General features: G+C 39.6%; 1 protein-coding gene across 1 annotated transcript in view; it reads left to right on the forward strand.

The window, feature by feature from the left end:
- vstm2a (V-set and transmembrane domain containing 2A) overlaps positions 1-14,781 on the forward strand; it is an 85,635-nt gene extending 70,854 nt beyond the window's left edge. Inside the window, exon 5 of the mRNA XM_073488866.1 lies at positions 14,705-14,781. Coding sequence (XP_073344967.1) covers positions 14,705-14,781 — 77 coding nt within the window. The remainder of the gene's footprint in view (positions 1-14,704) is intronic.
- Positions 14,782-16,369: the final 1,588 nt, after the last annotated feature.

Genomic DNA, 16,369 nt, shown 5'->3' on the forward strand with positions numbered 1-16,369 from the left:
TGGTAATGTTTAAAGAACTACTACATGGCCATGCTCCCGGCTGTATTTTAGAAATTTCCTTCCCCCATGAGAGGCTCTTTGGATCCTCAGGCAGGCTTCCTCTGGTGCTTCTCAAAACTCACCTTATTACCGAGGGTCTTCTTGCAGCAGGCTTCTCAGCTCTGGAACTTACTGTATGAGAAGGCTAGTCCAAAGTACTAGCACCAATTATTTAGTTCAAATCTGCTTCTTAATTATTGTCCACATTTACTTAAGACCTTGCTGTGGCTACAATTTGAACATTTCTGAATGTGTGCCCATAAGAAGTCACCGAGGGACAGTGAGAATAAAGGGCTGAAAGCAAGACCTCATTTTCAAATAATGACTCATTGTCCTACACAGAACAACACAATTAGAATGACAGATCCTTAATCACATAGACACGCTACACATACTGACTTTATGTCATTATTATATTTATTGAACTTGAACAAATGTAATTTATGCTATTTACTGCAGTATGTCTCTTTTCTAACGCCCAGTCTGTAATTACACTCAGAAGATTGCAAAGCATATCGATGTGACGCAGTCCTTTCAAAGATGTGTGCAGTCTAGTACCGATTGAGTTGTCCTGGCTAGAGCAAACATCATGAGCCTTGGCAAGAAATGGAAAACGTGCAGACCGAGCTCGTGGAGGATGATTTAACCCTTTCATTACTGTTGAGGTCAGCAGTGTTCCTCCTGGATTGAACAAACTTCACCTCTTCATACACAGCAAACAATCTGACCAATACAGTCATCCTTCTTCTTTTAATGCTTTCACTGTCTCATAGAAAACATGATAATTAAGGTGAAGTCATTTCTACAATACGATTTACATTTTTAAAATGCTCCAGGGGTTAATAACACAACTTACAACAGAAATGTATGCAATTTGTTTGTGACCTTGACTGAAAGAGAAGACGAGATGAGATCATTTTGTAATGATTCAAAACAGTTTTCAGTTTTGGTTTAAGCAACTCGCAATTCACTTCATATTAGAAATCTCTAATTAAGTCAACACAATCTTTCAGTTTCTTGCAGCTTTCGATGAGAGGAGCAGTGATATGCTGCTTTCCTGCCTGTCTTCTCTTCTGTTATCTATAATGACTTTTTCAGTGATCATTTTAGGCTTTGTTTGTTAGTCTATATGAAAAGGTGCAGACCATATGGATTCTGGTATATGAATGTGGATATCCATATGGATTTTTTTATCGTTCTGTACACTCCATGCAAGATTTCATACCTTCATTTGTTTTCCATTAACCTTCATAAGCAACCCATACGATCATTTTCTGATATGGTGATGCAAAATGTGGTCCGACAGAGAATATAAATCAGGCATGTTGGCAAAATCAGTGATGTCATTTTTCCGGTGAGGACCATCCGAAACAAACAGTAAAATCCTGAGCACTAATTTTGACTAACCTTAGATAAAATAACTGAACTGAAACTGACAATGATGGGCTGCATTATATTATTAACGGATGAGAAGTCAAAGCTTTATATAAAGGTACTCCTAATAAGTATTAATGGATAGGAAATAAGGCCTTCATAAGTCCTTATATAGTCTTATTAATGTCATTAAGCATCTTATAACATAATATATTATAATAAAGTCTTAATAATAGCATAATAAACACATTCACTGTTGGATTATAAAACATTCATAAACACTTGAATAAAAAATGTGTCAACATCTTATAAATTGCTTAAGAAGGTTAATAAAACCTTTATGATTTTCTTATAATTGTTTATAATAACATTACACATTTAGTGAGTTAAACTTACCTATAATGTCATTATTTTTTACTTCACAATGCTTTTTTCATGGCTTAATTAAGATTAATGCATACTTTATTATGTATTTATTAACAGTAAACTATACTTTTTACAGCTACCATATTGTTATTAAGGTTATCAGGGAGTCTGTAAAATGTTATCAAGTTCTCATGGTGCTTATAAATGTCTTATGATCTCACAATAAACATGTTCCAGATGCTATTATTAACACTTAGACAAATATAACTAATTGACATGTATGTGAGCTATTCTTGTGTGTTAGTATGTGCGTGGAGTTGACTTAATATCTGCATTTGCACTGCACTCATACCTTTTTCCACATCCAGATACTTAAGCTGACAGAGGACATCAGCTTTGCATCTTCATGGTGTTCCACTTGTTTAACAATATTGTAGGAGCCTAAGCAGCAATGTAATTCTTTCCCTTCGGAGGCTCAATTTGAATTTTCTCTCATTAACTCTGCATTATTTTTAATTCTCTGACTGTCAAATTATGTTATAATTGTACGCCTCCTCCTCATCTGTAAATGCCAAATCATTTGCTACCTGGTCACACGGTCCAAACACGAGTCGGCTTGCTCTGGGCTCAGATAGCCCTCTGCACCCAGAAGCAAACATAGAAAGATATTACTTGCCACTGAAAAGAGGTAAAAAGTTGAATAATCCCCGGGGCTGCAGAGTCGGAGATTATGAGGCAGCCAAATTATGCTGACAACTGTGTTGCAGTGAGTCCTCTGTGCGGTGTGTCTGACACTGATAAATGCCTCTCCGTGGCTGCTCAGGCAGCCTTAGCCACCTTCTCTGAGCGGCAGAGAGGTGTTACGGCTGAGGGCGACAGAGTTCTATTACTGCCATGCTCAGGTTGGAGGCAGATGAGCAACAATAGGTAAATGGGCTGAGATGAAATTAAACCTGGGAGAGTGCAGATATTTTCCTTTTCCGCATTGCTGCATCTGTAAACAATGAGGCAGTTTCCAGATGGGGGCCTGTGACTGTGGCTGGTGGAGCGGCTGCAGCAGCAGCAGCAGCAGCGGCAGCAGCAGCAGAGTGGTTTGTTCACAGCTACTCCCCACCAGTGTGTCAGCTGTTGTTAGATCACAGCTCGGCCTCCATCGTTCCTGGCAGTGTTGTTCTCTCAAAGCTCAGAGGTGACCACCACTGAATGCAGAAAAAAAAAAGCAAAGAAAGATGTCCCCTAAGCCAGACTTGTCCCCCCACCCCTGAGGCCAGCCTGGTTCCCGCATGAAAGAAAAAACAAATATGGACTCAGCTTGATTGCATAAGCACTCATCCAAACAAAAAATCACTGACCTTGTTTTTAAGAAGCACCATATTTTTTTAAACTGCCTCGACTGCATATGTCTAAGGAAAGAACACCAATGAGTCATCACTCCAGTAGAGGCTTGGAAACCGCAAGACTTCCGTTCATGGCTGCATTCATATTGCTCAAGCGGTCGCACGCAGCGTCAGTGTGTCATTTCAGGTTCATGTGGAGGCTGCTGAGGGTCCTCACACTCTTTTCTTTTGGGTCCATGTCAATCTGGCTAACGTCTGTGAGTGCCCAGTGGAGGAAAAGCCCACTTCCAACATCCACACGGCATTACATGTGACTAAATGTCTTCATGTCAAATGAGACTGAAACAGTGGCAGGCAGTGTCCTACTGACTCAGGCATCACTGCGTCTGTTACTGTACAAAGAAGACAACACAGGAGCAGCTTTAATATGGAGTCACGGAGTAGAACCAATGATTTCTATCAGCAACACTGTACGTGTCCAAAACTCACCTGAAAAACTATAAATTGACCGACCACAAATAACTTTTATGTGATTTCACATGTCAACCTGTGGTCAGTTATACCAGTGTTGTGGTACCCTTTAGCCCTTTTACAAATAAACACAGAACCACTTCATGTGAGAGCATTTTAGATTACCTGTTTCCAGCTCATAAAACTTAAGTCATCAAAATACTGAGAAGCACCAAAGGTTTCAGGGTTTTTCTTTATTCATTTTTGATTAATTGTGTACATTATTTACTAATTTGTTTCCGGCTGTGCCATGAGCCGAGTAGATGTAATAAGTTACTTCCACGCCTGGATGTCAATTACCATCAAGTTAACATTTAAAGGGTAAAATAAATTTAAAAAAAATAAAAGTAGTATTTAGTCTTCTGTGGCTCCAGAGGAAGCTGCATGTAATCTGCTAAATTATGTCCAGTGATGTAACTCAGTGGCTTTGTTGCATTGTGGGTAATGTAGGTGCCAGGTTTTGAAAAGCAGTCCGCTGGATTAGACTCAAAATTGATACAGCAGAAGCAGAGATGCCACCTTTTAATTCAAACTAATTAAATCCTCCTCTATTTCACTGTTGAGATCGGAAATGTCTTGTATGATGTGTGTAGCCGGGGAGTGTAATGTTGGTAGTACTCATCCATCGACCATTTTATATCTTTCACCTCTTCCCTGCGTGCAGAGTTTTGAAAATAAAATGTCCCCATCCAGGTCATTATGATGATAATCTCTCCTTTAAATCTCGATTACGCTATTTTTTAAAGTCTTAAACTGAAAAAAAAAAATACTTCTACTAAATCGTTGTAAAATAAAAACAATAATAGCAGAGAGCTAAAGCTTTTGTCCTCCTCCATATCACATCGTATGCACATCATCATCGTCATTATGTTAAGTGAAGTGCGACGCAAAATGTGATGACAATGTGCAGTGGAGTAGCAGGTTAATAGCTGTCGGAGAGAGATTGAGTCTTTAATTTTGAGCGTAGTGTATATAATGTAGTTGAGAGCACACTGAGCCTTTGAATATAGCCCACTCCAGAAAGTCACATCACAATAAGCAAAGATACCAATGCAGGTGCTGGCAGACCATTTCTATTGCAGCTTTCAATTAACTGAATCTAAAACTCTCAATGGTGTGAAAAGCACAAATCCCTCAATGTAGTGGAGTACAAGTAGAGAAGTGTCAAGTAAAACCCTTTTTTTGAGGAAAGAAACAGTGATACTGAGAGAGGAAAGATAAATAAAACTGTCCGTGGTGGGCTCAAGTAAGAAGCACTAATCAGCTGCGTGTCCCTCGTGTCAGATATGGCTTTACGGCTTGACACAGTTTGTAAAATGGCTGCAGTAATGTCGGCTAAGACACACATAACTGCGAGTGTGATCCCTTCAAATGTGGCGGATGGTATATTTGGAGCATTACACGCCGGACTGTGTTATCGCATTTGCCCTCATGCACAGATGAACAGTGAAGCTGCAAGGTAATGACATCCAGTTGTGTTTAACCAGTCAGTCAGCCAACAATCCAGCCATGGCTCAGGCGGCCGCACTGTCAGTTAGAGAGTGTATCAGTCGACAAGCAAATCAGAAAGCCAGTTTTATAACAGAGCCACCAGGCAAGTAGGCAAGCGAGTCAAAGAGACAGTCAGCTAGCCAGTCAGCCGGCCAGGGATCAGCAGGAATAGATGGAACTGGCACTAAGCCAGTTTGAGCTCCCTGTGGAGGTGCTGTGGTGATTCACCTCCCTGCCTCGCTGAACCTGACTGCCTCGCTGGCCTGGAATTGATATTCCACATTGCCGTTTCACTGAGCCAAAAACATTTTGGCAAAAACGTGGAGTGTTGTGTTAGGTTAAGTAGGACAAAATGAAGAGTATTCATTGTGGGTCTATTCTATCCCAGCATGCACCAAGAAAGCCTGAAAACGTCTCTACTAGCTCAGACAGATATTCTTACTCATTATGCCTGGAGATAAGTCAGTCTGTACTCCCTCGTAATGTGGAGGAAAGGCAGGAGAACGCATGCAAACTCACAGAGGCAGTTCTAAACCCTGAGACATCGTGGAACGTTAGGCATCTCCAATTCATGGAGCCTTTTCACCTATAGCCTTCATTTGTCTATGAGCTGAACAACCACAGAAGAAATCAGCTGTGAATTAATCTAAAATGACTTGTAAAGACATCCATGAAATGGTCTCGTCAAGGAAACTGTGACAGGATGTTGGTGGAGACGCTTTTAGACACAGTGATGGATTAATGAAAAGATACACCCGTGGTCCTTATGAAATGTATTTTTTTAGGGTGTGTTTTCAGCTCTGTTGCCAGACTTTTTTTTTCTTTGCTCAGCAATTAAAATGCATGGTCGTGTACAAAAAACACAATAATTCACAAATGTTCCTCCTTTGTTGTTTTCTAAAAATAGCACAGGAGCACAGCAGGTACCTGTACCTTTATTATGCTCGCTGGCAAGGTTAGTTTCAAAGTGGAAAACAGCCCACACAAAAAAATATAATTCAATAGCTGTGCATATGTGATTTATATATGCATTTTCAGTGCCAAGAATATAACAACTACAACAAATATAACATATGCATGCTCAAAGGTAGTGCAATGCAAAATAGTCTCACTCAATATGGCTGGCATTGAGGGAAAGACTCCAAATGACTCTGCAGGAGACAACTCCTGTTTATTACAACTTGAATCTTATCTACGTATTTATACAATTCAGAAGAGTTCCAGCTGTGAGGTATGTCTCCCCAGGTTGCAGGACAGTGAAGGGTGTAGAGGCATGAGGCAGAGATATAGAAACCATAACAGTGTTTGTTGGGTTATATGTCGGCAATGTGCCTATATGCAAATATATACCATATATGCACATGTTGAAACTTAACATTTCTTTATGTTGTAACTTACATTTATTTTTCTGAAAGATCATATTTTGGCTTGAAATATCTGGACACACCTGAACAGTGTCCCGAGGTCTTCTTAAAAAACAACCAGTGGTGACACGCTTACAAATGTTGAAACACAGTCTCGAACTCTGTCACTGGCTTGGCAGCCTTCCACCATCCCCTCCACCTCCTCATACAGAAGTCAGGTCATAAACATGTAAATTGAACATGATAAGACACGTATTGTAGAAAAGTCAGTTTGGTAGACTGTTCATGAGACGTACAAATGTGAACGTATCAGTGGTTTGCAGGAAACATTGGAAATGTTATCTGCCAACATTTCATCCTGGCGACTGGGCTGCGCAGGAAAGCGAAGCGAGGTAGTGACAGAGGCAGATGTATTGTGTGAGATGAAGGCAGAGGTGCATGCAGGTTTTCTAAACTTAACAGTAAGTTACTGTAGTTTTACTCGCTCACAAACACGGTCAGCAGTCGAAGCAGCAATTGCTGTGACACACAGCTCATGGAGGCAATTAAAGTACTTGAAAACACTTCATGCCTCATTGTCAGTTTGTAGCAACAATTGTGCTCCTTGTCTGAATTACACTGAGTTTTACAGGCATGATACCGTTTTTAGATTCAAAGTGAATGACAGGGATATCATTATCTCCAAAGTTCGACACAAATAATGGTCCATAAATACCATATACATCATAAATAAATGATGCTCATTATAACTCCGGAACTTTTTTGTTTTATATAACTCAGTGATAGCTGCCTGTACTGCAGACCACCTGCTAACTTATTCAGCATATTTTTTAATGGTGTCAATTTGCCAAAAATGCAAACACATATAGGAGCACAGTTGTCTCACTCGTGCAGACTCAAAAGCTGTGACAGTGATAGACTGCTAATGGGACCTGGTGTTGCAGCTGAGCAGAGATTTTAAAGGCTCTCAGCAGTTCTACAGTGGAAAAGCCCAACTCTGCAGCTACAAGCTACAGGCAGAGCCCAAAACATTTCAAAGGTAGAGGATCACTCCAGAATTCCACTGGTTGCATGTGCGTTGCGAAACCACTCCACTGCAGTTTTGCCCCGTGCTCCCTCGTCCATCAAAACACCCACCGGGTCCGTTTTGAGTGCAGCATGGCGCAGCGCTGCTGGACAGATGGAGGGGCGATACTGAGGAGTTCCTGCATGTATGTGTTATAAACACAACAACGAACAGACAAAAGGTTAGTGTTCCCAACCAAAGGATTGGGGGGACTTTCTTGGATTTGTCCTTTTTTGTGCTGGCGTCAACATCGAGTGTTTGATTCTGAAAATTAACCGGATGTTTTGATTTTGTTTCTGTGTCTGACTTCCTGTCTGCTCTGTGCTGAATTCATCTGAATTGATGCGCCGTGCTCCAGCATCTGGCAGAAATAGAAGCCTTGCATATCTGCTACGGAAGAGTCCGGGCTGTCGGAGCTGCAACGGAGTAAATACGCCGTGGCAGACCCAATTCGGATCTGGGGGTCAGTTCTCCTCCTGCCTGACTCAATTCTCTTGGTCATAAAATCTTACACTGGCTTACTGTGAAGTTAGTATGAAGGTGCACAGTAGAAATATAAACCATTAATAACAGGTTACACAGAATTACTGCTTCAACTCACCTAACACACTTACATAGTTTACACATACATAGTTTTCATACAGTTACTGTACAAACAGTTTTCCAGGGAAATGTGGAATTCTCAGAGTCATTTCGAGAGCCCTCAGCCTGATTTACTTCCAAATTGTGGTTCCAAACCTCCTCAAAAGGAGAAAAGAAGCAGACAAAAAATATTTCTCTTATACGAAATTATATTCAATTTTCTCTAACATTACTCATAGACATATGATATATATCATATATGCAACCTGCGATGAGGGATCATGTATAGAAACTTAACTAAAATAGGTACAACCCAAAAGGTTGGGAGCCAGTCGTGTCAACGCTCCAAATAGACTGCTGGCTTGTTCACAAGCTATCTGAATATCTGTCCACTCATCCTTCCTTGCTCTCAGATCTTTGCTATTACCTTGGCTTAGATTCCTAATTCTGTTTGTTGACAACAACAATCTGATATCTTAAAAAGAAATATCAGAAAATAACATATCAGACTGTATCAGAGATAGAAGGATAAAGTCTTGGCTTATCATCGTTGTCCCTGGTGTTTTCACAGTCCAACATCCAAGAGCAAAACAGGCAGTCCACATATGACCAAACATTAAAGAGTATAGGCTTTAACCTTTGACCTGAAGGTAAGAGGGTTTCATCACACCTTAGATAAGAAACATATGTTGTTGTAAAGGATAGAAATGATTACCTCCTCCAGAGGTTAATTAACTAAGATGCTGTTTTGCTAAATACACAGTGAACAAGCCATATTTTATCTAGTCTAAAATGTTGCCCCTGATGTAGTGTCAATATTTACGATAGCGATCAAATGTGGTATCGAATATAAATATTATTTGGGGTATTGTATCGTGTATTGTAAGTTAGAAATTCCAGTGTGTTGACAACACTACCACAGACGCCCTGAATAGATTGTTGGTTCTGAATGAATTTTTCTTACCTGATAAAATCATATCTACATTCACCTTCTCTCACCGTTTGTGTTTTCTCAGACAACCAAACTGAAAAATTGCTTTCCAAAGCAATAGAAGCCACTGCAACAGCAAATCAATAATGTATGAATAACAATCTCCCTGCTGTTCTCTACAAGTGTGGCTTGATCACCAAATTCTAGAGGGAGTCTAGACTGTTTAGAGTTGCTTCGATGGATTTTAAAAGTACATCTGGGAGATGTCAGAACTGACACCAAAGAAATGACCCAGCACAGCTGTGCCTCATGCGGTGTGTGACCCATTATACTTGTTTTTACTCAGAAGGAGGTCATTATGGTAGCTCTGTCGGCTGCTGTAATAAGTTGCCACTCCAGAAAAACAAATGGTTGATGATTTGTTTTTCTTTCATTTCAATTTAAGTAAGATCAACTAAAAATGTTTCAGGACAGGTTTCAGGTCCAGAGCCCTGGACTAGGTGTAGGTCCAGCTGGTCCTCCTGCCTTATCAATAAATATGATGACATGATTTTCCTTTACTCCGATGACAGAGAGAGAAAGTGGGAAGGGGAAAGAGAGGGAGGGAGAGAAGGAAAAAGAGAGTGCACAGGAAAGAAACTGCCCCTCCCCAGTCGTGTGTGTTCGCTTCATGTCTGTGACATATTCTACACATACAGACATTAAAACTGTGGTGAAACGCTGGTATGACGTTCAGATGACTGTCTACAGGTCGTTTTCAGGTCCATTTTTGATGAGAACCGCGTGTGTTACAATAGAAATAGACGAGACTCCGACTCAGGCAACCAGTGCGTCCAGCTTGTTACTGTCAGCTCTGCTGTTGCATAGACAGCATTAGCAACATGGCTTCCACGAGCAGCCTGGCTACTGTCCAAAACAAAGAATCCCAATTTGACCTCAAAACCCTGTCTTTGTTACTTACTGAACTAGTAGAAAGAATGCTCCTGGTAGTAAGAGGAAACACACCAACGGGGGAACAGACTTTGACACAACACCGGAGTGCTCTCCATCCAGTGAATGTCCGTCTGTCACTCTTGTTTTAACTGTTTCTATCACTCTCCCTCAACTCACATGTATTTTGTGGTGAATATTGTCACAGAGGGCTAGCATCATTCTATTTAAGCAAATCCCTGAAACACACCAAATCCAATTGGTTAGTCTCCATCTTAATACATAACTAATTATTAATAATTTGTAGTTCTAGAAAGTATTTGTGGCATCAGGACAGTGTATGTAGGATTGAGTCAATATAAACTACAGTGTGTGTGTTCATGGTAGTGAAGGAACATGTTACCCAGTGTAACACTTTGGCTCGGTGATGTGTTTGAATAGTTTTGAACAACAATGGAGCTCTGTGACACAGAGAAAGACCATTCACAGACCACAATTAAATATAGTATCAATGTACTGTATAACAACAATTACACAACATGACAATATCTTATTCTGAAGCATGGTGTCAGTATGGCTCCCATTATCTTTCATACATTGCAATTCCCACTACAGTACATTAAAAAGAGTAGAGCTGGAAGTGCTCCATATATTGCATCAATTAAACCTGATGTTACCAAGAGCCATTCTTACAGCCCAGCTGTGCAGGTGTTGCAGATTTCTGGCCTCTCACCAGATGGCTATGAGTGTGCATTAACTGTCCACCTGAACACAGTGTTGCACTGAACTGCTTAAATCATGAATCATGTTCAACAAACTAGAGAGAACATATTATGAATATTTTGCTATGCACTAAAAACACACAACAGACTAAGAGGAAACATTTCCTTATGCAGTTTAGTAAGTAAATGATGTGATGAAATCTGCTATGGTGCTGGGATGTGTTTGCCTCCAGTCCATAAGAAAAGCTGCCCTGATGCAATCTGCAAACACAGTGACCCACACAGTAACTCAATGAATGTAGCTGGAGCACAACAAAGCAATAAAAATTACATAAAAAGTACATTCCCTGATTGGGTAATAGCAATGTACTTTTGCCTGTAGTACAACAACACTGTTGTCCTTACAGTTCATACAGTAAGTTCAATATATCAAATATTAATTTAATAAAAAATTCATTTGTTTGGTCACAATGTCACAATCTTGCAGGAGACTCAGGCCTTGTTTTCACATAGCTCTGTGTTTATATGTGAGTCAACCTGAACTCTACTCATTCCAGTGGGAACCTCTGACATCTCCTCCCTGTTTTATTTATTTTATTTTTTCCCAGTGCCAATTATGCCTCAAGTATGTTGAAAATGTTAACTTTTTGCAGCCTATTTTTGATAAACCGTGTCCCCTGCCTGCCACAGGAAGTTAGCACGAAAACAAATTAGCTAACTGATTAATGAATGCAATACAGCTCTATGTATACATTTTTTCAAAGTGAAAAATTCAGCCAGATGTTTAGCTAATACATGCACAGAGCCCAAAGAATACTAAACACAACACCCACCCAGCCACAGTCTGTTCACCCTGCTGCCATCTGACAACAGACACAGAAGTATCTGCTGCCGTACCAGCAGACTACAGAGCAGCTTCACTCCTCAGGCTGTGAGACTCCTGAACTCATCATCAACACTCTAACATAATTAGTTTGGATCATTTTTTTTGTGTCTCTCTTCAAACTGAATCACAACACAATATTGTATTGGATAATGAATGATTGATGTGTAACATATGAAAGGTATAGGTTTCACTCTAGTCTATGTGTGTACTTCCACTGGCTCTGCTGCGTTGCGCATCTACTCCGTTGTAGCTCCGGCAGTTCGGACCCTTCCGTAGCAGACACGCAGGGCTTCTAGTTCTGCAGGATGCCGGAGCATGGCGCAAAAATTCAGCCGAATTCAGTACAGAGCAGACAGGAAGTCACACACCGAAGCAACGACACAACATCCGGTTCATTTTCTGAATAAAACACTCTGTTGACACCAGCACAAAAATCTCAAAAAAGAGACAAATCCAAATCCTTCTTCTAATCCTTCAGATGGGAACACTAACCTTTTGTCTGTTTGTTGTTGTGTTTATAACACATAGGTGTGATTCTGTAATTACCGCAGGAACTCCTCGGTCTCACAACTCCAGCTGTCCGGCAGTGCTGCGCCGTGCTGCACTCAAAACACAGCTGGTGGGGGTTGACGGACGGCGGAGCATGGAGCAAAACCATAGCGGAGTACATGCAACCAGTGGAATTGCCCAGTTACTCTTTTTAAGAAGGAATGCCCTGGTTAACAAAGTAAATTGATAACCGCCATCATAGCCATCATTAATAAATGACACATTTATAGTAAATGAAACTTAATGACAATGAAATGCTTTATTAACCATTTATTAAGCAACTGTAAAGATTTATAAACATCAGGTGCAATTTTGTCTATTAAAGACCATCCATATAATGTTTACTGATGAACTGCATAATATTTATTAACCATTTCTGAGGTATTATCAACATCAGCTGCAACTTTACAAAAGATGTGTGTCTACTGTGAATATGAACTGTGGTTCAATTGTCACAGAGTAGATTATTGTACAAAGCTGGATATTAGAGAATTAGTGCATGTTTTTCCCATGTACATCTGTATGTCTCTCTGCGCCTGTGTCTTGCTCAGACTGCTAGCTGGAGGCTGATTAATTATTCTCTGTGTGAAGGGTGTTTTGGCCCAGAGTGATTGCTGCTCCTCTGTGGCACTCCTGTTCTCTAGATCACCTCAAGCCACCACCATTCCTTCCCTTCATCCCCCAATCCCCAGCAGCCCAGACAATCCAGAGCTGAGCTGCAAGGAACAAAGTGTCCCCCTGGAAGATTTCCTTCTTAGAAGGTTGTCTGACACATGAATATAGTCAATGTCAACAGGATTTAGTGAAAATTTTATTTCTATTTCCCAAGTCCGCCCTTGTTTCACAGAATTAAAACTTTGTACTTCTTGTTTTGCTCACTTCTCCCTCCTTTAAAGCCCTGTCTTTCTCGCAGCCTTGCTTTCTCTGTTTCGGTTTTTGGACACAGAATTCTGCTGCAAAGGATTGTATTGGTGTCGTCTGTTACTCTCATCAGTTCAGGTTCAATATTCCTGAGACTCAGGCGAATGTGTTCTAGTTTGCAGTTGTTAGTCATGTCAGACGCTCAGTAAACAGTCCGAGCTGCCTGCCATGGTGAAGGCAGTTTGTCAGGGCCAAGGCGACGGCAGCTGCCCATGTAAATCCTTTTCATAACAGTTCAGAGACTGTTTCCTTTAAGGGTTAGGGGCCACACAAGTTTCCGTGTCTGTCATGTTTGTCAAAGATGGTGGAGAAGAAATATGTATATTCATTTTCATAGGCACAAGGTCAATCTTAGACCTTGACAGTTTTGTATGAATGCTGCACCATTTTCTATCAAATTCTGCAAATATGCTGAGCAGCTTCGACCAGATGAATATGTATTGTAAATTGAAGCTCGATCACTATCCATACATTAAGGTTCACCTCTTAACGTGTGTGCATCACTTTTGTTACAAATAAGAACCTAAAATAATATTTACAATATTTGGTTTAATTCAAACATATGGTGTGAAATGTGGAATGCAGAAGAGGGTAAAACACAATAAGTTAAAGAACAAAAAACAAACAAACCAAAAAACATTTTAGACACATTTTTTACAATCTCATGAACTATTTTGCATTTAATGTTATGATGTGGAAAGTTGTAAGGATGTGACGGTTGAAACAAATCCTTCAAATTAAAAAACAAAACATGTTGTTTGTCTATTTCCTGTAGCGCTACGACACATCACTTTTTCAAAGGGTCACATTTAATGCAACATGCTCTATCATGTTGAGTCCATCTGCATGAATTAAATCAGTAGTTCTAAACGTTTTTATGTTGCAACCTCTCACAACAATTTGGTCGGTGTTCACAACCCCAACCCCCAACACTGGGTCTTTAAACGCAGTGTTTCATGCACACTTACTGACCTGACTCTTATAAACACCCTCAATAAAATATATTTTCGGCAAATTATATTTGGTACAGGCATTGTAATATAAACCATTGTTAACCATTCTTAACTCCAGTCTAAAAGCATTTTTTTCCAGCACAACTATGAGGACCCCTGGGGTGGGGATGGGTAACAGGTAGATGTAGTAATAGATGGATAGATGTAGATAATAAGTAGATGTGCAATTTATTACAAGATATGGATTAATGGAAATGCATTACTTTTATGTACAGTGCTTGAATAACAAATTCATGTTTATGTAGAAGATCCCCTTAAGTATATTTGATATAACTGAATAAAAACATAAAGTTTATGTATAAGTCTGCATAAATGTTATTTAATCAGAGTTCAGTTATTTAATTTATTCACACTGACTCAACGTGATGAAAAAACTAGCTGTTTTTGACACTTTTTTTTCTGGATTGTGATAACCTCGATTAAAAATGGTACAGTTGTATAACATCATCTGATTACATATTGACATGTTGCCATACAACTTAATAATAATTACATTTAAAACATGTCTATTTCATACAGAGCTGCATTGGTCGATCTAAAGCTCGGAACATCTGTGCAGTGGTTATATCACAAACGTATGCTTCACTGTACATCTTTTAATCCTCTGTTTCTTCTCTTCTCAGGTACAAGAATATCCTCCAGCTATGGACTGGCTGTCCTCCTTCTGGCGTGTGGTTTGGTGAGGGATGCCTTGTTATAATTTGAAGAACTGATATGGTTTGCGCCCTGATCTTGCTCTCTCTGTTTGCTCTCAAAGTGAACGAGAAAATTGCCTGATTTATTTCCCCTTCCCCTCCCTCACCATGCGGACTGCACAGTTACCCAGCACATTGTTATTAGCCACTGTAAACACCAGTCACCTTTAAACCGGTTGGATTACCTTTTGTACAGCTGTCGACACCATCCGAGGTGCAACACTCCGGTGTGAAAACGGACTCTGTATCTTGTTGGATAACCCTCATGGAAGAATGACTTTCTTATGGTTTTGCTGTTCCTCTTCATGTGTTCATTGCTCAAAAGTGAACAAGAAAAAACAGAGAATCTACATTTGTGTAATATATATGATTCTAGATATATATCTGTTTTTTTTGAAACACCTAGAATTACTGTATGTGCTGTATACATAGCGCTCCATGTTGGCCATGGAACTTCATTGTGAAGAGGCACTCTGGCCCTCTCAAAGAAGCAAAAGAAAGTCAAGTACATGTTAATTTAGACTGTTAACATCAACCATCAGGTTGAAAAAAGGCTACATTTCTCATTTTCCTTCAGCAGTATTAGCCATCCAAATGATCTGATGTGCATAATTTTACATCTTGTTAGTGATACATATACAGGTGTGCATGCTTATTAGTCTGAAGGCTTAAAAGAAGGGAGCAAACGTTATTTGAGCTACGTAAGTCAACACTTGGAGTTCAGTGTTACAGTATGTTGAATTTAGCTTTATTTTTAATGTGCTAGCTTTGGTGTAAAAAAATGTCATTTTAATTTGTATTGCATCCTCAGTAGGAATAAAAAGGATGTGACGATTTATGACTCATTCAAAACCCTGATATGTGACAATTGGATGATTAATTTTAATTGACCTGCACCATTTTTTAAATGGCATGCTTCAGTTGCTGTGCACCTCCCTGCTATGTCTCATTACAAAGAGGTAAATTAGTATTCACCCACTCTGGATCATGGCTATTGCTCATTTATATTATGTTGATGCCGGCGCACAAGCAAATACACACACAATCGCACATTTGCAGATAGATGTTTAAATGGCTGGAAGGTGACATGAGATGCAGTGCAACATTTGCTTATCTATCATAGACATTGTATATGACCCATGTTTGGGAGAAATAAGTTAGTTTTGTTGAAATTTTCTCTCTTATATCTCACAGTAATATATTTTTAGTTTTATTTTCAGATGATATATTATAGAGATTTTTATCCACACAGAGCATTTATAAGCAAAACGCTTTGACAATCCGACACAAACACAGACAAAGGTGTTTTGGTTTCATAGGGCAACAATTTTAGATCATTACCATGACATAGTTTAACCTGGTAAAATAAATGGGATTCTGTTGTTGTTGTTAACTTTTGAGCTGAAAAGGAAAATGTGCACCATCCATCAGAAATGCAGATGTTCCGACTCAACCTGAAATATTTATGAATAATAGAGTAGTTGATTTATGTCTCAAGAATCATCCTGTACATGAATGTTATCCACCATGAGTATCATGCAGCCACAGTGCAGCAATTGCCCTGCAATGAGATCAACATTTTATTTTTTGTTA

The sequence above is a fragment of the Pagrus major genome, chromosome 19 (assembly GCF_040436345.1).
Source record: "Pagrus major chromosome 19, Pma_NU_1.0".
Classification (NCBI taxonomy): Eukaryota; Metazoa; Chordata; class Actinopteri; order Spariformes; family Sparidae; genus Pagrus; species Pagrus major.